Source organism: Sapajus apella, unplaced genomic scaffold (genome assembly GCF_009761245.1).
Source record: "Sapajus apella isolate SASKATOON/1434 unplaced genomic scaffold, GSC_monkey_1.0 scaffold37, whole genome shotgun sequence".
Lineage (NCBI taxonomy): Eukaryota > Metazoa > Chordata > Mammalia > Primates > Cebidae > Sapajus > Sapajus apella.
In genome coordinates, this window is record NW_022436977.1 from 11,008,065 (window position 1) to 11,033,250 (window position 25,186).

General features: G+C 35.8%; 1 protein-coding gene across 2 annotated transcripts in view; it reads right to left on the bottom strand.

Moving 5' to 3' along the window:
- Positions 1-25,186, bottom strand: part of UNC13C (unc-13 homolog C) — a 605,313-nt gene that overhangs the window by 81,122 nt on the left and 499,005 nt on the right. The window contains exons 23-27 of one of the 2 annotated variants that reach the window (XM_032297403.1): positions 21,230-21,307; positions 16,629-16,706; positions 16,110-16,139; positions 15,325-15,413; positions 8,071-8,220 (exon numbers count right to left, since the gene is read on the bottom strand). In XM_032297403.1, the coding sequence (XP_032153294.1) occupies positions 8,071-8,220; positions 15,325-15,413; positions 16,110-16,139; positions 16,629-16,706; positions 21,230-21,307 (425 nt within the window). The remainder of the gene's footprint in view (positions 1-8,070; positions 8,221-15,324; positions 15,414-16,109; positions 16,140-16,628; positions 16,707-21,229; positions 21,308-25,186) is intronic. The other variant, XM_032297404.1, reaches the window with a different exon arrangement.

Sequence of the window (25,186 nt, forward strand, 5' to 3'; positions counted from 1 at the left end):
CAAATTTTTACTCATTCTTTGAAGTAGAAATAAATATTTTACCCATTATCACTTTCCATCTTTTGTATATTTGTGTTCCTTACTTATTTCTCCTCCTAAACTATTCGCTCCTTGAAAACAGCATCAATATCTGGCTTTTAAGTTATGCATTCTGAATTAGCCCTGAGGATTTCTGCAATTCTCCATGGTGTATTTCCTTCAAAAATTTTTAATGTCTTTTACAAATTCTTAAAACTCATAAATGATTTTCTAACTCTATACATTATCTCTTTCTACCAATAATTATAGGATATGACATATGTGAAAACATAATTTTCTACTTCTAATTATACTTTAGTAAGACTGAATAAAAATAAGAATCAAAATGTACTGAAAATAAGAGTCAACCCACTTTCTCTATTAGCCTGGTTTTATAGATGGTGAAATGGATTCAAAGTCACTCAGCTAGCAGGTGGAGGTACCACGATTACTTCAAACTTTCTGTTATGTTCACAATTTTAGTCACAGGATATAGCAAATAGTTTTGCTAACAATGAATAATATATCTCCAGACCACTGGTGGGAATTCTAAAAATCAGAAGGCGTTCTAGTGAGAGGTTGAAGCGAACTGGAATTGCATGGGCCTGCTGTTCATCATCATCACATTCGCAACCAACACTGGTGTGTTTATAGTGACCCATTCCTGTGTTATCCATAGAAAAGAGTCATATACTAAAATGAAAATGTCCAGAGAATGTATAGAAAATTATGTGGTAGAAGTGAAAGTCTTCATTAACAAACTAAAGAAACGAGGAAAAATCTTTCTCCTCACTTTTCTTTCTCTTTCTTTACTTTTCCTCTTCCCTCCTCCTTTCTTCAGCTTTCCTTCTGCACCTACTTCCCTCCTTACATCCTATTATCTGTTTATTTACCTATCTTCTGGATATTTCCCCACAGAAAACAAAACATAAGGCTTAAATGTCCTACCAAATATTGACATTAAATAGATAACAACATTAGACTTTTTTATGTAGTAAGAATGCCACCAAAGGTAAATGGAATTAAAACAGAAGTCATACTATACAGAAGAGATTCTTCCTATGAATTATTTCTTTTTTATCCTTACCTATTTAAAACTTTTATAATTATGACTGTGGGAAAGTTTACCTGGAAAGAAAAAGAAATGCACTAAATATGTTTAACTACCTGGAAGAATATCCATTTTTTTTTCCTTTCCAACTCTTATTTAAATTCAGAGGGCACATGTGTGAATTTATTACATGGAGAAATTGCATGCTGTGGGTGTTTGGTGTACAGATTACTTTGTCACCCAGGTAACAAGTATAATACACAATAGGTCATTTCTGATTCTCACCCTCCTGCTGCCCTCCACCATTAAGTAGGCCCTAGTGTCTATTGCTCCCTTCTTTGGGTCTGTTTCTACTCAATGATTAGCTCCCACTTACATGTGAGAACATGCAGTATTTGGTTTTCTGTTCCTGTGTTAGTTCATATAGGATAATGACCTCCAGCTCCATCCATGTTGCTGCAAAGATCATGATCTCATTCATTTTTATGGCTACATAGTATTCCATGACATATATGTACCACATTTTCTTTATCCAGTCTACTACTGTTGGGAATTTAGGTTGATTCCTTGTCTTTCCTGTTGTAAATAGTGCTGCAATGAACATATGCATGCATGTGTCTTTACAGTAGAACAATTTATATTCCTTGGATATATGCCCAGTAATGAGATTGCTGGTTTGAATGGAGGTGCTGTTTTAAGTTCTTTGAGAACTCTCTAAGCTGTTTTCCACAGTGGCTAAATTAACTTACATTCCTACCAGCAGTGTATGAGCATTCCCTTTTCTCCACAACCTCATTAGCATCTGTTATTTTTTAACTTTTTATTAATAGCCATTCTGACTGGTGTGAGATGCTATCTCATTGTGGTTTTGATTTTCATTTCTCTAATGATTAGTGATGTTGAGCATTTTTCCCTATGCTTGTCAGCTGCTTGTATGTCTTCTTTTGAAAAATGGCTGCTCATATGCTTTGCCCGTTTTTTAAAAAAATTATTTATTATACTTTAAGTTTCAGGGTACATGTGGAGATTGCTCAGGTTTGACAGAGTGGGATTGTTTGTTTTTCACTTGTTAGTTTATTTAAGCTCTTTATACAGTCTGGACATTAGATCATTGTCAGATGCATAGTTTGCAAATATTGTCTCTTATTTTGTAAGATTTCTATTTACACTGATGATAGTTTCTTTTGCTGTGAAGAATCTCTTTAATTATTCCTATTTTTCATTTGTTGCAATTGCTTTTGGAATCTTCATCATGAAAACTTTGCAAGGACCTGTGTCCAAAATCATTTTTTCCTAGATTTCTTCTAGGGTTTTTATAGTTTTAGATTTTACATTTAAGTCTTTAATCCACCTTGAGTTGATTTTTGTATACAATGAAAGAAAAGGGTCCAGTTTTGACCTTCTGCATATGATTAACCAGATATTCTAACACCATTTATTGACTAGGAAGTTATTTCCCTTCCTGCTCTTCTTTCTTAACTTTGTTGAAGTTCAGATGGTTGTAGGCGTGTTGCTTTATTTCTGGTTCTCTAATCCATTTCATTGGTCTATGTGTCTGTTTTCGTACAAGTACCATGGTGTTTTGATTACTGTAGCTTTGTAGTGTAGTTTGAAGTTGGGTACTGTGATGCCTCCGGCTTTGTGTTTTTTTTTTTTTTTTTTTCTTTTGCTTAGAATTGCTTTGACTATGCAGACTCTTTTTTGGTTCTAAATAAATTTTGAAACTGTTTTTTTCTAATTCTTTGAAAAATATTGCTGGTAATTTAATAGAAATAGCATTTAATCTGTAAATTGCTTTGATAGTATGGCCGTTTTAACAATATTGAATTTTCCTATCCACGAGCATGGAATACTTTTCCATTTGTTTAAGTCATCTTTGATTTCTTTCAGTGGTATTTTGTAATTCCTGTTCTAGAGAACTTTCATCTCCCTCATTAGCTGTATTTCTAAGGTTTTTCTTGTGTGTGTGTATGTGGCTACTGTGAATGGACCTGTGTTCTTGATTTGGCTCTCAGCATGGATGCTGTAGGTGTATAGAAATACTACTGATCTTTGTACATTAATTTTGTATCCTAGAACTTTTCTAAAATTGTTTATCAGATCTAGGAGCTTTTGGGCAGAGATTATAGGGTTTTCTATGTATACAATCACATCATATGTAAACAGAGATTGATTTTTCTCTTCCTATTTGGATGCCTTTTATTTATTTCTCTTGCCTGATTGCTTTGGCAAGGTCTTCCAGTAATATGTTGAAGAGGAGTAGTAAGAGTGAGCATCCTTGTCTTGTTCTGGTTCTCAAGCATACTGCTTCCAGCTTTTGCTCATTTGGTATGATGCTGGTTGTGGGTTTGTCATAGATTGTTCTTATTATTTTGAAGTATGTTTCCTTAATGCCTTGTTTTTTGAGGGTTTTTAACATGAAGAGATGTTGAATTTTAATGAAATCCTTTTCTGCATCTCTTGAGATGATCATGTGGTTTTTGTATTTAGTTCTGTTTATATGGTGAATCACATGTATTGATTTGGATCTGCTGAACCACCTTGCATTCCAGGAATAAAGCCTAGATGATAATCCTGAGACAGCTATTGGATATGCTGCTGGATTTGGTCTGCTAGTAGTTTGCTAAGGATTTTTGCACCTATGTTTGTTAAGATATTGACCTGAAGTTTTCTTTTTTTTTGTTGTGTCTTTGCCAGGTTTTAATATTAGTATGATGCTGGCCTCATTGAATGAGTTATGGAGAGTCCTTCCTCCTCCATTTTTGGAGTAGTTTTAATAGGATTAGTACTAGCCCTTCTTTACACATACCACGAAATTTGGCTGTGAATCCATCTTGGTAGTTTGCATGTTTCTGGGAATTTATTAATTTCTTCTAGGTTTTCTAGTTTGTGTGCATAGAGGTGTGTAATAGTCCCTGAGGGTCATCCGCATTTCTGTGGGGTTGGTGGTAATGCTCAGTCTGTCATTTCTGATTGTGTTTATTGGAATCTTCTCACTTTTTTCCTTATTAATTTATCTAGTGGTCTACCAATCTTATTTATGCTTTCAAAAAACAAACTCTTTCATTGATCTTTTGTTTTGTATGGTTTCTCACTCTCAATTTGATTTAGTTCAATTCTGATTCTGGTGATTTGTCTTCTGCTGGCTTTTGGGTTGTTTTATTCTCATTTTCCTAGCTTCTCTAGGTTGTTAAATTGACATACTTCTACATTTTGATGTAGATGTTTAGCACTATACACTTTTTTCTTAACACTGCTTTAGCTATGTCCCTGAGACTCTGGTATGTTACACTTTTGTAATAAAAACAATTCTGTAGACAACAGATGTTGGAGAGGATGTAGAGAAATAGGAATGCTTTTACACTGTTGGTGGGAGTGTAAATTAGTGCAAACATTGTGGAAGACAGTGATTCCTCAAGGATGTAGAAATAGAGATACCATTTGCCCCAGCAATCCCATTACTACGTATATACCCAAAGGATTACAAATTGTTCTTTTATAAAGACACATGCACATGTATGTTCATTGTGGCACTGCTTACAATAGTAAAGACTTGGAATCAACCCAAATGCCCATCAATGATAGACTGGATAAAGAAAATGTGGCACACATACACCATGGAATACTATGCAGCCATAAAAAGGATGAGTTCATGTCTTTTGGAGGGACATGGATGAAGACGGAAATCATCATTCTCAGCAAACTGACACAAGAACAGAAAAGCAAGCATCACATGTTCTCACTTATAAGTGGGTGTTGGACAATGAGAACACATGGACACAGGGAGAGGAACATCAACAGCGGAGTATGGTGTGGGTGGGGGGTAGGAGAGCGATAGCAGGCAGTGGGGAGGTTGGGGAGGGATGACATTAGGAGAAATACTTAATATAGGTGACAGGAGGATGGAGGCAGCAAACCACCATGGCATGTGTATACCTATGTAACAATCCTGCACAATCTGCATTTGTACCCCACAACTTAAAGCATAACAATAAAATAAATAAAGAAATAAAATTTTTAAAAGATTTCTTGATTTCTGTCTTAAATTCATAGTCAAAGTCGTTCAGGAGTAGATTGCTTAATTTCCACGTAATTGTATAGTTTTGAGAGATTATCTTCATATTAAAATTTTATTGTGCTGTTTTTTGAAAGTGTGGTTGGTATGATTTCAGATTTTTTGAATTTGTTGACAATTTTTTTGTAGCTGATTGTGTAATTGATTTTAGAGTATCTGTCATGTGTGCAGATGAGAAGACTGTATATTCTGTTTTTGTTGGGTGGAGTGTTCTGTAGATGTCTGTTAGGTCCTTTTGGTCAAGTGTAGAGTTTAGGTCCTGAATATCTTCGTTAATTTTCTGCCTCGATGATCTATCTAATACTCTCAGTGGGATGTTGACATCTCTCACTATTATTGTGTATTTATTTATGTCTTTTCATAGGTCTCTAAGAAATTGCTTTATAAATGGATGCTCCAGTGTTAGGTGGATATATGTGTAGGATAGCTAAGTCTTGTTTAATTGAACCCTTTATCATTATATAATACTACTAAGTTTTTTTGGATTATTGTTTGTTTAGAGCCTATTTTATCTGAAATTACAACAGCAACCTTTACTCTTTTTTGTTTTCTATGTTTTTTGGTAGATTTTTCTCCATCCCTTTACTTTGAGCCTATGGGTGTCATTGCATGTGAGATGAGTCTCCTCTTAAAGACAGCTTCCTGCCTTTTAAGTGGAGCATTTAGTCAATTTACATTCAAGGTTGTTATTGATATGTGTGATTTTATCCTGTCATTGTGTCTTTAGCTGGCTGTTATGCACTGTTGATTGCATTGTTACTTTATAGTGTCTATATCTGATGTACTTAAGTGTATTTTTCTGTTGGCAGGTATTGATCTTTCATTTTCATGTTTAGCACTCCTTCAGGGACATCTTGAGAGGCAGGTCTGGGGTAACAAATTTCCTTAGAATTTGCTCATCTGAAAAGGATCTAATTTCTCCTGTGCTTATAAAACTTACTTTGGCGTGGTGTGAAATACTTCTCTGGAATTTCTTTAAGAATGCTGAATATAGCCACCCAATGTCTTCCTGCTTGTAGCGTTTCTGCTGAAAGGTCTACTATTAGCCTAATGGGATCCCCTTTGTAGGTGACCTGCCCCCTCTCTCTAGCTGTCTTTAACATTTTTCTTTCACATTGACTTTGGAGAATCTGATGATGGTACAGTCATCATGTATAGTATCTCCCAGGAAAGACACTAAGATTTCTGATTATATTAGGAAATTCTTATAGTGAATTTTGCAGCTTTATCAGATCACCGTGGTTCTTTCTTAAAATGGCTATTTCATCTTTTAGCTCTTATATCATTAGATTCCTTGGATTCCTTGGATTGGCTTTTGACTTACTCCTAAATCTTCATTTTTTTTTTTTTCTATCCGGATGCTAATTTCTCTGTCATTTCAGCCACATCAGCCTGGTTAAGAACCATTACTGGGGAGCTAGTGTGGTTGTTTGGAGGTAATAAGACACTCTGGCTTTTTGAGTTGCTAGATTTCTCTTGCTGGTTCTTTCTTGTCTCTGTGGGCTAATGTTCCTTTAACCTTTGAAGTTGCTATTGTTTGAATAGTGATTGTTTTGCTTTTATATTCTTTAGTGTCCTTGAGGCTTTGAGGATTTGACTGTGGTATACATTGAGTTCAGTCAACTGGCTACATTTCTGGAAGATTTCAGGGGGCCAAAGCTTAGCTTGGCACTCCTGGATTGCATGCTGTAACCCTGGGGTCTGGTACCAGGCTCATTACTTTGTTTTCTGTCCCCTCAAGGACAAGCACCAGCTGCACTGGTGGTGCAAGGGTGTTTCTGGTCTTCTGGCAACAACACTCTGATGGAGAGTGCTGATTAAAGCAGTTTGTTGGGGCAGTGACAGTAGGGTCTGCACTTGCACATGCATGCTGGTAGCAGAAATGCAGTGGTGTCTATGTGTGCTGGTGGCAGCAGCAGCACAGTGGGGTGACTGTTGTCCTTCTCTTTAAATAAAGACACTATAATTTCTTTTTTATTTAAATCTTGGTCCCTTGGATATTTATTTGCCACAGCAATAATAAATGAGATAAATACGTAAACTAATATAAATGACACTGGTCCCTTGGTAGGCATTCAAAATTATTATTCACTTTTCTCTTCTACATTCAGTTCTGGCTTTGAGTGTCACTATTTAAGAAATCATGTTTCTGGTTGCTTTAGATCAATGATTCCCAATTGTGGACACATTATAACATATAGGTGTTTTGACCCTGCCTCACCCTTACTAAATTAGAACTTTTAAGAGTAGGAACAGAACAGAAACCTTAAAAACAAACAGACCAACCAAACTTTCTGGTTAAGAATGTGTCTTAGTCAGTCATAATGGCCTGCATCCCCATGCACTCCCACCACTACTAAATTGTATTTTCCATGGTGTCAGGGGCTTTGGCTTTCTTTTTCATCACTGTCCAGTGTGAAGAATATGATTTGATACAGGTGAGCACTCAATAAATCAGTATTGAAGGCTGATTGAGTCAGGCTGCTATCTGCTTGCCTTGGAGCTAAATTAATTCTAGTCACATTTGTGCTATTCTTTTTTTTGTCAAGTTTCTGACATGAAATCAGATACTCTGGACTCAGCTGAGTCTTTCTCTATGTCCAGGAGGATTGCAAACAATATGTTATCCAAGGAGCATGAAATTCTAAGTCTCTCTCTGCCTCAGAACAGCAACCTCCTTAGTTGCAAAACTTATTTCCCCTCATTTTTTCCTTTTTTGTACAAAGTCATTCCTATTTTTAACTAGCAATCAATTAAAACTGTGTTGCTTGTTAGTGAATTTATTTACTTATTTTTGAATTCATTTATCTCTATAGAAAGACTTTGAATGCTAGCTTATACGGAGGAAAACAATGTTTTTCTTAAAGCCTTACAAGTCAAATTTAGGGCAATAAGTAAAGAGAAACCTGGGCCAAAAAAAACTTACGTTTTGTCCAAAAAATCCATGAGCGGTCTTAACACAATCTCTGCATCCATTGCTGCACTGTTCTTATTAGATGTGGTGTTTCCATTTGCTCTCATTTGATTTAGTTCAAAACTCATCTGTTTTATACACTCTTCAATTATAACCTGGAAACTAAAAATAAAGAATATAAATTCTAGAATATAAAAATGTATCCTGCCTGAACCTGTTTCAATTTCAACCTGAGGATTTTGATTTGTTTCAACCGGTGTGAATTCCCCTGCTCATGAGTTTTCAAATTCATTGTTTAACTATAAAATTTTTTTGTTGCAATGGAAGCTTACTTGTAATTACTTACTTGTAATAAGTAAAGCAGATAAAAGTTCTATTCTTTAGGTTGAATTAATCTGAGTAGAGCTTCATTCCATTCTCACCTCTGACAGTCACAGCTGAGGTGCTCCTCTTAGCATGTTTTGGGAAAATGGCTGCTCTAGAAAGACTCTTGCAGTGTTTGACTTTCTGTTCATGTGTTAGTTTGCTAACCATAATGGCCTCCAACGCCAGCCATGTCCCTGCAAAGGACATGACGTTGTTCTCTTTTATGGGTGCACAGTATTTCATAGTGTGTATGTACCACATTTTCTTTATCCAGTCTATCGCTGATGGGTATTTAGGTTGATTCCGTATCTTTGTTATTGTGAACGGTGTTCCAATGAGCATATACGTGTCTTTATGGTAAAATAATTTATATTTCTTTGGGTAAATACCCAGTAATGGGATTGCTGGGTCAAATGATATTTCTATCTTTAGGTCTTTGAGAAGTTGCCACACTGTCTTCCACAATGGAGCTAAATGATGAGAACACATGGACACATAGAGGGGAACAACACACAGTGGGGACTATCAGAGGGTCGACGGTGGGAAGAGGGAGATGATCAGAAAAATAACTAGTGGGTAGTAGGCTTAATACCTGGATGATGTATTATCATCTGTATAACAAAACCCCATGACATAAGTTTACCCATGTAACAAAACTGCACATATACCCTGGACATAAAATGAAAGTTAAAAAAAAAATGAAGTACTGACACTGTCACCATACAAATCAACCATATGCTTAAAAGCATTGTGCTGAGTGAAGACATCAGTCACAAAAGACCACATATTGTATGACTCAATTTATATAAAATATCCAGAATAGGCAAATTCATAGACACAGAAAGGAGATTACTGGTTTCCTAGAGATGGAAAGGAGAGTGGAACGGGATTTACTGCTAATGGGTATGGAGTTTCTTTTTTTGTGGTGATATTAGTGTTCTGAAGTTAGAATTTGGTGAGAGTTGTGCAATTCTGTGAATATGCTAGAAACCACTAACCTTTATATTTTAAATGGGAGAATTTTATGTTATGTGAATTGTATTTCAATAGGGCTCATTGTTTAAAAAGAAAGAAAGAAAGAAAAGAAAAGAACCACTCTTGACATCTGGATACGCCTTCTTCATTAGCGTTTTGTGACTCCACACCTTGACTTTCCTCTAACCTCACTGGCTGCTCCTTTTCAACTGTCTGACCACTAACCTTTGGAGGAATGTTGCCATATTTATCAAATGAAAGCACTGGATACCTAGTTAAATTTGAATTTTAGATGGTGAATAGTTTTAGCACAAACATGGCCGTGTAATATTTGGAAAAAAATTATACTGAAAATTATTCCTTATTGGTCTAAAATTCAAGTTTAACTGAGGGTATTATTGTGCATTTTATCTGGAAATCCTACACTGTGATTCTCTGGACTTGATCCTTAAACCACTTCACTTCTCCATCAACAATCACTTTCTTGGCAATTACATCTAGTCCCATGGCTTTCAACACATCTATATAGTGATGGTTCCCAAATTCACATCTGCAGACCTGACTTCTAACCCAAACTCCAGATGATGTTATTTAACTGACCATGCAATCTTTCTACTTAAAAGTCTGATGAGTTTCTCATACTCAACATGCAACCTATCAGCAGAACGTATCCTAAATCTGAGGATTTACTATTACTTCCAAAAATGCCATGGTAGATTCCTTCACCATCCTCTCACTTGAAACTGTGCAATAATTTCCTAAATTGTGTCTATTCAAGCCCCTACAGACAGCCTTTTAAAATAAAAACCAGACCGTGTTTTTCCCTTGCTAAAAATCTTTAAAAGCTTCCAACTCCACTTAGAAAAAAATCTAGATGTATTTGACAGACCGAAAGCCAAGCATAATCTCGTGCTGGCAATCTCACTGGTCTCATTTCTTACCACTCTCCTGTTTCATTGCAGTCCAACCACAATAGCCTTCCTGGTGTTCTTAGAATTCTCCAAGGACACTCTTATTTCATGGCCACTGTTATGTTCCCTCTGCCATGGAAGGAAATTCTGACAGCTCTCTTGGTCCCTCATTTATTTCAGGTATATACCAAATATCACTTCAGAGAAACCTTCCTTGTCACTCAAGCTGAAATGGCATTCCTATCAATCTCTGTTCTCTTATTGTTCTTTTATTCTCAATTGCATTCTTAAATTCTTCATTTAATGAACCACTGCATAATTTTACTTTATTTGCTTATTGCCTGTTCTCCCCCACCCCCTAGAAGGTAAGCCCCATGAGAGCAGGAATTTTGTTTTGTTCAGTGCTGGATGCCCATGCCATGGTACGAGATGCCATGCCTGACACAAAGATGTTGTGCAAGAAATATTGGGACAGTAGTTAAAACTGCTGTATTATATACTTGAGATTTGCTAAGAGGACAGATTTTAATGTTCTCAGCACACACATGCACACCCACAAACACACATATGGCAACTCCATGGAGGTGACAGATACAGTAATTATCTGGAATGTGGCGATCATTTTATAATGGATATGTATATCAAAACACCAAGTTGTATACCTTAAATACACATAGTTTTTGTATGCTAATGACATCTCCATAAAGCTATTAAAAAAGAAACATGGGTTGAATGCATCAAAGGACCATCTCCTTCCACCTACCTCTATTGCCTTACCCACTCTAAGGATTTAAATGTCCTGAAGAGTAACACATTGTATTGCTTTTTCATTCTGTATATTCCCTACACCAGTTTTGATGGTTCTTACCTAAGTAAGCAGTGGCAAGTATTAAGATATTTAAATCTTGGAGACTCTTAGCATCACCACCGTTCCTATATATTGTCTGCTACTTTCATGTTTCCAACAACAGGACTATTGTATTTTTAACACATGTGGGCAGGCAACAAAAAACTACTAAGGAGAATGAAGATCAATGAAAGCTTGGAAAATGGTCAAATCACTGGAATGGTAATGAGACGAAGGGAATTCATTTCAGTATTGCAGAGAAGTCAATACCATTCCTTTCCTCCTCCGCACACAGTAATTATAGTTAGTTATTTGAGAAGTATCCAAATGCATAAATTCCTCAGATTTTACATAGAAGTTTAGGGATTTTCACTATATAATGCTTTTATTAAATAAAATACACATGTTGATTTATTCATGCATGCATTCTACACATATTTACTAAACTATTATGTGCCAATCACTCTTCCAGGTACTGAGATGTATCAATGAACAGAACAGGTACAGCGTTTTGTTCTTACAGCACATATGAAAAGTTTTAGCATTTACATTACAGAAATATTTTAGTTGACTTCTTTTTAAGTATTTCATCTTTCTAGCTTTTGGTTTTTCATATTTTGTTTTCCATATAGATATTTCCACACCTAATATGGAAAAATTTTAATAAATGTTAAATTATCCTAACTTGGATGTTTTTCTGGCTTCTGAGCTTTTAACAGCAGGCTTAGACATACACTGGTCCCAAATTTTGTGTACATATTCAAGGCCTGATTCCACTTCTACCATCATGTTTGATCTTTCTCCATTTTTGGCTCCTAAATTCTTTGTTTTCTGTACTGTTGACTACACCATTCTTGCCCCTCTGGACTTGGCATTTACATTTGGTTTCTGGATGCTTGCATCTTAGCTGGCCCCTTTGAATTGGGCTCATTTCTTGGCTCTCTGCATATTTATCTGCTTTAAAGGAACATTCTCTTCCAAGCTGTCATCCAAGAGAGTCTAAATCCTTGATTATTTATTTAACCTTTATCTGACTGGAGCTGCCTTTGAGGTTCTGTCAGGTAGAAGTTGCAAGAGATGGTGGGGAAAATGGGGAAAGGGATGTTGTTTGCGGTTATTGAAGCAAAGTAAAGGTAGTAGATACTTGGGAAAATAGAAAAGGAAGACAAATCATGTTGAAAATAATTTGAACTAGTTGATTTACCACTGGGTCATAAATGATCCCACAGCCTGTAGTAAAAAATCATCTTTGAAATGGCTACTTTCTTTTGCACTGATTTTTAGATCAGCGCATTGGGGCAGGGGGATAGATTGGACAAAAGTTGTGATATTTATGTTCTTATTATTTGAAAAGTAGTTTTCTAAACAGAACTGTATTCTAAAGTCTAATGAGAAGCCAGCTCTGGGAATGGTATCAGGCACATAGAGGAAAGGTTCTCAATGTACAACGGACAATAGCATTCTACTTCCGCATTAATCCAGGCTAAACCAACACTTGAACTTCACGTTTTGGCCCTATCAATTTTTGGTAAATTCACCTAAAAAGTCTTTTTTTTTTTTTTTTTTATTTTTTTTGGTTAAAAAGAAAAAGAGTTTATATTAACTGCCTTGAAAAAAGCGATGCCGGTAAATAATGACAGATTTTGTGAGCATCCAAGGAGCCACACACTCACAGAGTAATGCCTATGAAATATTCCTGAATTTTTTTTTTTGTTTACTTAATCTAGCCAGCCTCTGGTACTAAAGGTATCAGTTAAGAAAAAAAAAAAAAGGAGCAAACTGAAAAACCAAACTGCAAAACATGTGTAAGCAGAAATGCTAGTGGCACACCCTTTGAAAATTTTAAGGCCATCTTTAAGTTATTATTGAGGTTTTATCACTTAGTCTCAGTTCCCAGGTAGGTGCCCTGTGAGCATGTCAGGCATCCATCAATGTGTGGTTTGGCTCAGCTCTGACTTTTTACAGCAGAGACATCCTAACAGCTGCATAGAGTAAAATTATTTAATTATGAGTTTTAACAACATAAAATCAAGTGGATTTTGACTATTAATTATGCATTTAATTCTATAGCTCTACACTGCCAGCTTAGACCTCAAGAAGAGGAGGTTCAGACTAAAATTATACAGTTTGACTTCACAGCATGATCACATTGATTACTGTAGACTTTTAACCCACCTTGAGAGTATAATATAGACCTGATTGGTAGTGTGAGGAATAAAACCACAGCAACAAGGATAAAATAATTATACTTTTTATGAGGAAAGCGTGGCATGTGGCTCATTTATTCCAATGGTCCTAATAAACCCTAATTGAACAAAGTACTAAATTCTTTCCTATATTTAAAAAATTAAGAATAAATAGATTCTGGGTAGCCACAGGTTTTAATACTTAGAGTAAAATAGCTGACTTCACACAAATAAAGCTCTTCAAGTGTCCTCCTAAGGACCCGAATCCTTCTTTCATAACTGTAGTTTATCCAGGTAACATTCAAATCAGAATTCATATTCTAGCCTTTATAACGTGAATATTCCATCTCCCCCAAACAAAACAAATCAAAAAGCACTTACCCATCAGAATGATTTATTTTACAGAAAGTCATTTAAATAAACTTTTTCTATTTATATTCTAGTTTATATTCTGTTTAGTCATCTTATTTTCCATAAAGTTCTGAACAACTCTAGCTATTCCTGACCTCTTTTCCTCTCCCTCCAGCTTCGCTAAATAATCTCTAATATTGCCTCCATGGCTGAAGGCAACAATCTTTCTACTAACCACATGTTAATTTGCAATTAGAACGAAGAGAGGCATGCCTGAAATGGCTGGGCAAAGGCCTCTTCATCTCTCAGTGTCACCCCAAGTCAGAGCCAATGAACCCCATGTCTCTGGAATAGTCTCTGCCTCTCCAACTTCAGGTAAACAGAACCCTGAAATTGCTAACATCCAGATGAAGTAGGCAGGATCATCCGAGTCAGCTAACAACTCCGCTGAGGCGGAGTGACCACCCTTGGCTCAACACAGGGAGACTTCTCTGGCTTAGCTGCTGAGCCCTGAAGGTGAGTTCCAATGAAGACAACGCCACCTTGCTTAAGGAAGTTACGAACATACCACTGATAATGAAGAGTTGGCTAAGTGAGAGAGTTTTCTTTGCTCTGCTTTATTCCTATATCCAAGAAGAAAAAATGATGCTTTCAGAGTCTTTTGTCTTTCTTATTTTAAAAATGGCATAACCAATTAATAAATGTTTATTAATAGTGGATTTTCTAAAACACAACAATAGCCTATTACCTACCATATTGGTGGCCAGAGGTAGTCCCTACCCTAGCAGCAATCTTTATCGTCTGAGAATTGAACACACAGTTTAAAATAATATATCAGTTATTGAACCAATATTTAAATATTTAAAGGAAATTCTATATTGAACATTTAAAGCAACATTGAAAGCAAATTCTATATTAAATCAATAAACCTCTTCAAAAATGTATTTTCTTTCCTATTTTAACGCTTTGATGAGATGATAGTTTCTCCTACAGGACTGAAGTGAAATTTAACCAGGGTGCACTTCTCTTTCTTTAGAATGATCTCACAGATAAAGCCAGTTTAAAAAAATTTTTTAAAAATATAGATATATCAATAGTTTCCAAACTCCTTTCCACGGGGTAGTTGTATTCAGATGACTAACCCCTAAAACCAAGAATCTTGACAAATTGGCATATGGTTGTTGATCCAGTTACACTCAGTGCGAACACACTGATATGTATGGTATGAATACAACTCAAGCCTCTTATATATGTGAAGTTTTTCTCTTTTGTTCCTTCCCTTTCTCTAGCCTTTCGGTAGCCACTTACCAAGCTCTAAATGCTAGAATTGCATATATGTATGAGATATGGTTTCGGTCCTGAGTGTGGAAAAGGGACAGGTAATACAAAACTTAGAGGATAGCGTTATAGGTGTTATCCGACTGACGGATGCACAGAGTCCTAGGGAGGGCATAGCAAGACAGCAGTATTAGATTGTGTGGTCATAAAAGACTTTTCAGAGAAAATGACATTTAGGCTGGGTTTTGAAGTTAAATAGATTTAGGCAGTCAGAGGAAACAGCATTGAAGAGAAGAATATTATGAGCTGATACCTAATTATCAATTTAGATAATGACAACTGAGCCACTTACCTTTCACCATAAGTGACGCTAAGCTCATCCAGGACCCCACTGAGCTTAACTTGAAGTTCTTTCAGAATAGTACTAGCTTCAGAATCTAGCTGCAGAGAGATGATAAACAATGTTACTTTGGAGTTTTGAGAAATCATACCTCTGTTTCTCTTACAAGCATTTTGATTGTTATGTGGTAACCTCAAACAACACATAAGCTTTTTTCTCTCCCTTTTTTTTTTTTTTTTTAGTTTTTGAAATAAAATCTAAATGTTTAGGAAACGTTAAAGAAACTGAGAAGTTCTCACATACAAAAAATTGAAACTCAAGGCATGCATACAAATAGGAGCTACATAGCAAAGCCTTTGTTGATTTTAGCAATGAGATGCAAGGCGTGACAAAAATATCCTCTAGAACATGATAATTTCATAATTTAGAAAACCTAACATGTTATAACACATGAATATATGTGTTAAAAATATACTTTAATCTTTGATATCCTTGTATATAGATAGGTACCTTAAGAATAAAAATTGTTAAAAATTAAGAATCCCTGCTTCATGACCCTCCCTCTTTGCATCTTCTCTAGTAGTCCTCAACTCTGGGATGCTTAGGTCAGTTTATAAAAAAAAAAAAAAAAAAAGACTGTGGTAGGCAGGAAGATGCAGGTGCATAGCTAGTATTTCACTGTCTGTCTGTTCCAAACAAGCAAATGGGAATAAGTAGAAAATGCAATGGTCTTCAGGTATGGAGTGAGGGTTGGAGGAAACAGCCAGGTAACGGATAAGACGCTTACTATCACAAACCTCATAAAAGAATCTTTCTCCTTCCTTCTTCTGCTCATGGAATTGCAAGTCATAGACGTTGGACAAAGACATGACACATTACAGACACAGCACACAACACATTTTTGACAGAGCTTTCTTGATGTGAAAAATAAACAAACCAATAGCGCCATAAAGCATATTTCAGAATAAACGTTGATATCAAACTGACATTGTACAAGATGGTAAAAAACACAATCTGTGGAACTTTACAAATCATTAGCATACAAATATATATGTATGTATATATGAATACACACACAAACACACACATGCACACACATAAGACCAAATGCCTCCCATTTACACTTTAAATGTATTTACTAAAGTATTCTGTTGTGGATAATAATCATTTTAGTTGTTAAAGATATTTTGGATTATCATTCCCTGTTCTTAGCTAAACCATGTAAAAACTTGATTAAGGCACTTTCATAGCAAGAGATATGCTGCTTATAATCTCTGAGTAGGTTTTCAGCAAATGTAGGAGAAAAAGATACCCACCTCTTTCCCTCCCATGGATTCAAACATTTTCTCCAGCTGGACCCGCAATTGTTGAATATTGTTCATCAAGATACAGGGCTTTAAATATAGAAAAAGAAAGACTATCATGAGAAATCTTTTTATATAAAATTATTGAATGAGTTTAACTTATAAATGGTTGAACACAGCTATCTTTGATTCCTATTATATTTGATATATATAATAATTTTGCGATTTCAGCATTATAGTTTGTAACAGTTAAGAATAGAAATGGTAAAATATAATGCCACATTGGGGAATGAAATTTAATAACATAGTCAGAAAATAAACCATTGGAGATTTACTGCTAAAGTTTCTTTTATCTTTAACATTGCAATATTTCATACTTTAAAAGTAAGCACATTTTTTGTTTTCACAGATTTACTTTTAGAAATAGGCTAGCTTAAATTCTTCTGTTATTTTACTGTTTTAGAAAACAAAACACCATGTAAATTTTTAAATGTAAAAACATCTAAAAAATGAAGTTAAATAGATGTTCATGCTGCAGATGAAGACCACACGCTGGTATTCAAAGCCTTTTGCTTCTGGCTTTAATCCATGTTACTCTTCTCATTTTCCTCTTTGCTTATTTGACTCATAACCAGCATTCAACTTAGAGTGTTCCTTTTTTCCTGGATTTTATCTTATCACTCACTTGGCATTGGTTTTATACTGCTTTGCATTTGAGTGCTTTTCACTGTCACCAGCCAACCTTAAATATATTGTACATGCTGATGTGTCTCTTTCTGCTTTTCTTACTCACAAACTACTGCACAGTGGTGTACATACGATACATGCTTAGAAAATGTTTCTCCAGTTGTTCAAGGAGCCAGAAATATAACAACAACAAAAATGTAAAGCTTTGTGACAGGTCTGGATGTGAACTTAGGATAGTAAAAATTAATTCATAATTAGAAAACAATTCATAATAGTTATAGAATCATTTCATCTTTGCTGTATTTGATTCCTGAGAGCCAGTATATCAGAGGAAAACAGACAAAGAAAGAGAAACAGACAAAAAACGGAAAATGGATGTATCTTCCAAGCTGCTGGGAAATAAGCCAATAACCAGAGTCATGCAAAGGACTCAAGGGATGTCAGGGAGGTGTTCGCTCTTACCAGTGGAAAGATTTTATTATTACTTTAGCCACATTACTGATCTTTGAAAAACTTTCTACTTGTCTTTTAAAGTGACCACATCATCATTTTGATTTATGCAAACAATTAAAAAATCCCTTTTTATTCCCTAGATTCTAGTCACTTAAATACTTTATTTTGAAACACAGATATCTGAGATTTATCCTCCAAAGATTCCATTTTAATTAGCTGAATCAAAATGTTCCACAAGTGAATCTGATCTATAGCCATCACTGAGTACTACTTGATCTGGGCTTGGTCCTTTCCATAGTGGGTATTGCCAAATTTTCAGAGGATTCAGCACCTTGACCAAAAGTCTGTAAACTAAGCCAATAGACTATCTTTTCACTAGGAGATAGGGTCATGGGCATTTATTTTTAATTGCAGAAGGGGAAGATTTGGTGTGAATCTGGGCAGTCCTACTAGGGAGAAATCCAAGGTCAAAGTAAAACCATGACTTATAATGAGAAGCAGAAAGACTACACGGGTGAGGGGTTTTCATCACCTTATTTCCCATGGGTCTAAGTTCACTTGATAGACTCTTCTTAGATTATTCGATATTAACATTCAAGCTAATCTTTATTGGCACATATAACGGGGCCAGCTTTATAAATAAAGGCCAGCTGCCAACTCCTCTTACCATGATGATTTCTGATGAAAAAGAGCTACTGAGAATAAAATAAACATAGACAGTTGGGCTAACTTGACATGGATTGCTTTGATCCTAAGGAAGACTACAGAGAAAAAAAAAAGAGATGTGGTTATCTAGAGGGAGACAAAAATAAATATGAGACTCTCCCCTTTCATTAAGCTTTCCCTGACCTTGAAATGTTCAAAGTTCAATTTTACTGAATCAATTCATCAAACTCCTACTGGGAACAGATTACACAAATACACCTTAAATTTAATCATGAAAGTTTTTACTTTCAACAACTTCATAGTAAATGAAATAAAGAAACTGACAGCAAAGAAAACATTACCCTAATTCAGGGATATTGCTTTTTGAGGAGTTCAGTAAGATAAAACAACCTATGTTAAAGTCAATTTGGAACTTCTTATTTTTGTATGTTTACTTTTTCCCTAAAAATAGAATAATACCTTTAATTTTATCTCAATCTGGAACAAAGGAAACTGAAACATGATGAATATAAAAGTTAGTTTTGTTCAGACTAGGGACATTTCTATATGGCCAAAGTGTTTCTGAGTTTAAAAATATATTTTTTAAATTATTCAAAATAAAAGCAATTCTAATTTAGATTGCGATGTCTTGCTATACATGGGAATGTGAAATAAAATAAATAAAAATGTTTTGACCGATTCCTAATTTAAAATGTCACAGAGGAAAAAAAAGTTATTCTGACATATTTTATTTAACTCTGGTCTTTAATTCTGAACCCAGAGAACTGTAATGTTATGGTCATATCTTTTTTGTTTTTATTTTGAGATGGAGTTTTGCTGTTTTTTGCCCAGGCTGGAGTGCAATGGCGAAGTCTTGGCTCACTGCAACCTCTGCCTCCCGGGTTCAAGAAATTCTCCTGCCTTAGCCCCCAAGTAGCTGGGATTACAGGTGCATGCCACCATGCCCACCTAATTTTGTATTTTTAGTAGACAGGGGGTTTTCACCATGTTGGCCAGGCTGGTCTTGAATTCCTGACCTCAGGTTATCCACCCACCTCAGCTTCCCAAAGTGCTAGAATTACAGGCACGAGCCACCGGGCCGGCCTATGTTATGGTCATATCTTAAATGATGTCTATCTTTAGATATTTCTAACTCAATTTGCAGATAATATAGATATGTTACCATAGATACAATGAAAGATGTACAACTTTCAATGGTCTTGATATTGAAATCTCGTATTGAAATAATTATAAATAAGTATCTGTAATAACAACTATATATACTTATGGAAATGTACAAAAGCACTTGAATTTGCCTTGAATGAAAACATAAGCCAAGAAACCAAGTGATATTCTTTTATAAAAGCTAAAATGATACTTGACATTTAAGCAATAGTGTATATAAAGTTGGTCAAAATATCAGTAATTATGGAAGAAAAGCACTGAGGGAAGGAAAAGGAAGCTCCTGTGCTATGATATTTGGAGGGCTTTTGTTTCTTTTTATAAAGATTTAATTTTTAAGAGTATACAACCTACAGAAAGAGTACATAGAATAATATAATAAATACTGGGTTATGATTTTTATCTCAGTGTTCATTAAATGTAAAATATAAAATGTTACTACACAAAGTAGAACTCTGCAGGGACTTTTAAAAACTAATTTTCCTTTCTGAATGTCAGGAATTAGCCTTAGGAGTTCATAGCCACCTTCCAAAATCTTCAATTTGGCTGTCCTAATATAAACAGGGTCTTTTGTGAAATTACCAGGTACTGTTTTGATTTTTAAAATAACACTTAAGACATGTATTATCCTTTAATTAGAAATAATATGCTTTCAATAAATAGACACTCTACGTTGCTTTTTGAGTATTTATAATCAATGGCAATTAGAAATCATTATCTGAGTTGTCAAGAAGTTCTAATAAAATTTCTTGGCAGCATATTAATTTAAGGAAAAGAAACATCTTCTAGAATTCTCAAGAACCATTAGCACTGACTTATCTTAATGAGCTGCCAGCAAGAGGTCAGTGAGGTTTCAGCGAGAAGACTAGTAGCTTTCTTTAAAATAATTTAGATTCACCTGATTGTGAAACTGATTTTTTGAAGGGGGAATACCTGGTTTTCCTTTTCTTTAAAAAAAAATCCTATACTCACTTTTAAATGCTTTTTTTTGAGACCTACTGTTTTTCAAAATGTTTATAATGCTGCCAACATATTAATCCTAATACTACAGATTGAATAAAAAAGCTTTCACCACCCATTATAAAATAAATCTCACTATATTTCAAATACCTTTATCTTATTTCTCTTTATGCCTTTTATTAAGTTGCAATACTAGTTTGAATTTTATAAATATTACCTGAATCATCTAAAAAAGCTTATTTTAATAATTCAGAATAGAAATCAGCATTGTTCCATACCTTAACCTTCTCAAATTATTTGAAAACCGAAAGACTAAATTACACTTATTTTAGTATTAGTGCCAAAAGGAAACTAGCTGGTGCCAATACTCATCTAATTTTTAAGCACCTTGTTTCTCTCAGCTCCAGTATTTTATGAGTATGTGAATCTTCAATAATTTATGCTAGTCTTGTTCCTTATCAACGTGGAAAACCACATGTTGGCTGGCATCGAGACACTCTCAACCTTCCTGTGAATCCTGTATTAAAACCAGTTCAAGAACTTTGGAGAAGTTTTCAACTTCTTAAGCTCCTTGTTTCTTATTATCCTATGTGAAAACTGAAAGTAAACAATTTCTCTTACTTACTCAAACTTCGGAGAAGTAAATCTCAACTGAGAGATATTTGAAAGTAGAGAATTTTACTTACCACATTTTCTTTATCACAATATGAACGGAAATCACTTGATACAATTGCAGCATACTGGAGCAGCACTTTGTTGATAGTCTAAGAAAGAAAACATTGTGAACTTTACTCAGGTAAATATGTAGTTTACAAATATGCTGCAAAGTTTAATCCTAAATTACCTTCTTGCTGTCTTTTTCATCTTACTTCTCCATTTTCTTTCTCTCTCATAACTATTTCTGAGCCTAAGAATGCCTTCTGCTTTCATTAATTATGCAAAGCAGTGAAAAATGAGACACGTTAATTAAATTTTATTTCAATTACTTAAACATGCGTTAATGAGTTTGCACCCTACTGCTTTTATACACAGATTAAATTATCATAAGCCAAATGTAGGCATGATTTTCTTAGAAGAGATAAGGCAACAATAGTAGTAGAGATGTCATCTTTTTTTTTTTTTTTTTTCTCTTATTACCCAGGCTGGAGTGCAATGGCGTGATATTGGCTCACCGCAACCTCCACTTCCTGGGTTCAAGCAATTCTCCTGCCTCAGCCTCCCAAGTAGCCGGGACTACAGGCGCAAGCCACCATGCCCAGCTAATGTTTGTATTTTTAGTGGAGACGGGGTTTCACCTTGTTGAACAGCATGGTCTCGATCTCTTGACCTCGTGATCCATCTGCCTCGGCCTCCCAAAGTTCTGGGATTATAGGCGTGAGCCACTGCGCCCAGTCTAATGTCATCTCTTTTTATAGAAAAGTAAAAACAAGGCTGGGTGAAGTGGCTCATGCTTGTAATCCTGGCACTTTGGGCTGAGGTGGGTGGTTTATGAAGTCAGAAGTTCAAGACCAGCCTGGCCAAGATGGTGAAACCTCATCTCTACTAAAAATACAAAAAATTAGTCAGGCACGGTGGCAGGCTCCTGTAATCCCAGCTACTCAGAAGGCTGAGGCAGGAGAATTGCTTGAACCAGGCAGCAGAGGTTGCAGTGAGCCGAGATCATGCCACTGTACTCCAGCCTGGACGATAGAGTGAGACTCCGTGTCAAAAAAAGAAAACTAAAGACAAAAAAGCTTTAATTTTCTTTTTCATACAACATATGTCTGAATTTTCCTAGTGGCTCAAAATCAGCTGAGGGAGACACTCCAAAGAGTTAAACTGAAGAAGAGATGTTTAATTTATAAACCTGAATTCATCAAATTGACTATAAACTTTCGTTACACACTTTGAAAATCACAAGGAAAGCCTGAAATGTGAGATAACATGCGGACAAAAAATTGATACTTTGTTGAAGTACACAGTAATGTGATAATATGCAGCAACTTAAATAGAAAGCTGACCTTGGAAAATATAAAATCTTATCAGGCAGCAGACCAATAAATCCTGGTAAACAGATGGCTGATCAGACTGAATTATCCTCCAAATGTGTCTCTTCAAATTTAACTTAGGACATAATGCTGAATTACTTTGGACTTACCTATGAAATACTTATTTGTTTGTACATATGAACACCACTCTCAATTTACAGCTTCTTGATGACCTTATAAACTTGAAGAATCATTATATTGTATTGCATACACAAATACATATAAATACAAACCATAAACCAGACTTTAGGCTGTTGTAATTCAGACATTATAACTTGCTTAAGGTAAAGTTTGGGCTGCATGAAAATCCTCTACAACTCAGTGCCATATGAGATTTTTAAATTCTTATGATTCTGATTCCCCTACATCCTTCAGCTGCCGGGTGACATGCTGAACAGCCTGGCTTTTGTTTTGTTTTCATATTTGCTAAAGAAGAGAAAGGAAGCTTGATACCCTTTACAGCCATTCTCGAAGTATGCCCTATGATTGACAGCTTGATTCTACTTCATAGGAAAACCCCAGTCCCTTGAATTTATGCTTACAGACAAGGAATCCGGGGATCTCACATGTTCTAGCCTATAAATGCCAATGGTTAGCAAGCCAGGATGGGCTGCAGGTAAGAAAAGTTCACAGTCATATCGAATATAGCTTAAAGCTGTGTGCCTATGAGCCGCAAGTACACTTCTGTGATAACTCCCATCTTTACTAAGTACAATGTACACTTGAATGAGAGTGTGCAATGTAGATTTCGTGGGTAACTTCAATTTCATTCTACTTTATTCAGCTAAGTAAGCCACAGCCACACAAGAGTTCTTTAATATTAATAAGCTGTTGCTTATGACATGCCTAACTTACTGGTTCTCAGAATGTAATTCTGGAATCAGCAGCATTATAAGCATCACTTGGGAACTTGTTGGACATGCAAATTATCTGGTCCTATCCTAAATTGCTAAGTCAGAGGTGGGCCCCAGCTGTCTGGGTTTTAACAAGTCTAAGGTAATTCTGACGCATACAGTTCTGATGCAGGGAGGGTGGAGGTAACTCTTGAGAGGGAAGCAGTGATGGAAGAGGCACCTGGCAAGGCCTAGAAGATAGGAATTCTGGGTGTGTGAGCTTAGGTCCTGATTTTACCTTTGGGGAACTACTAGTCTTCAGAAGAGAGCATAGTGCAGAGAGAGGCAACAAACAGCCTAGCAGGGGTGGTTGCATCTTGCTCTAAAGAAATAGTCAAGAGGAGCAGAGGGCTCTTTTATGGATGCCTATAAAGAGCTGCTATTCAGAGTTCCAGATTAAATGACATGAAATTCTAATAGGAGTGTGGCAATACAGAGAGTGATTCTGCTGCATTTAAAGGATCAGACAGGGTGACTAAAATATCTTTCAGCTACAATCAATTCTGATTTGACATGCGGCTACTGGTGGAGCATAGATTGGGATGGCCATCAATTACTCAGATGAAGGCACTGTGGTTTTCTGAGCTAATGCCACCGTGTTAGGAGCAGGCTAAATGTCTTGTCAACACTTCCAGTTTTGTTCCATCTAGTGCATTGCTCTTATGATTGGTAAGATAAGAAGTGCGGTTCAAAATCCATCTTTTTATTCACATTTTATGCATGGAAACGTGCAGTATTAGAACAACACAAGGAAGACAAGAAAATTGTCATAATTGGTTCGGCCACATTAGAAAGGTGACTTCACTGATTGATGTAATGTATTTTAATACATCCACCATAAGTTAGGGTCTTCCATTTCTGCCACCACAATTGCCTAGGCTTGACCTTAAGGGTAAAAATTTGGAGATTCTATTCTCCAAATTTCTAACTTAATTTGATCACATCAGAATGAGAAGGGAGTATAGTTTACAAATTGAAAGGATTCTATCCATATCATTTCTAGTTGGGTGCCTTATTTCAATTATTTAAATGTTTTCGGTCTGTTTCGTCATGGATGAAAATTAGGGAAAATAATAGTACCCATTTAATTAGACAGTCATGAAGAATAAGAAAATGTATTAAGTTATTAGCATATAATAGTGCTCAATAAATCATTATTATTTTTTTTTAAATTAGAGTTATGTTCCCAGAGAATACGGAATAGAAATATGTGTGCATCATTTACCACAGTGTCTCCAGCACCTGGCAAACAGCCAGACTCATACCCAGGACTGAATATTTGTTGATTTGTTTTTAAGCAGTATTAAAAATATCATTACTTCATATCTCTTTTTAAGAGATATGAAGTAATATCTTGTCAAGAGCAGCAGTATAGTCATAGGAATATTAACTACTCATGTGCCCATTTTATCACTCATCACAGCTTCTGAAAGTTCTCGATATGAAATTTGAAGCATTTTGCCGGGCGCGGTGGCTCAAGCCTGTAATCCCAGCACTTTGGGAGGCCGAGGCGGGTGGATCACGAGGTCAAGAGATCAAGACCATCCTGGTCAACATGGTGAAACCCCGTCTCTACTAAAACTACAAAAAATTAGCTGGGCATGGTGGCGCGTGCCTGTAGTCCCAGCTACTCAGGAGGCTGAGGCAGGAGAATTGCCTGAACCCGGGAGGCGGAGGTTGTGGTGAGCCGAGATCGCGCCATTGCACTCCAGCCTGGGCAACA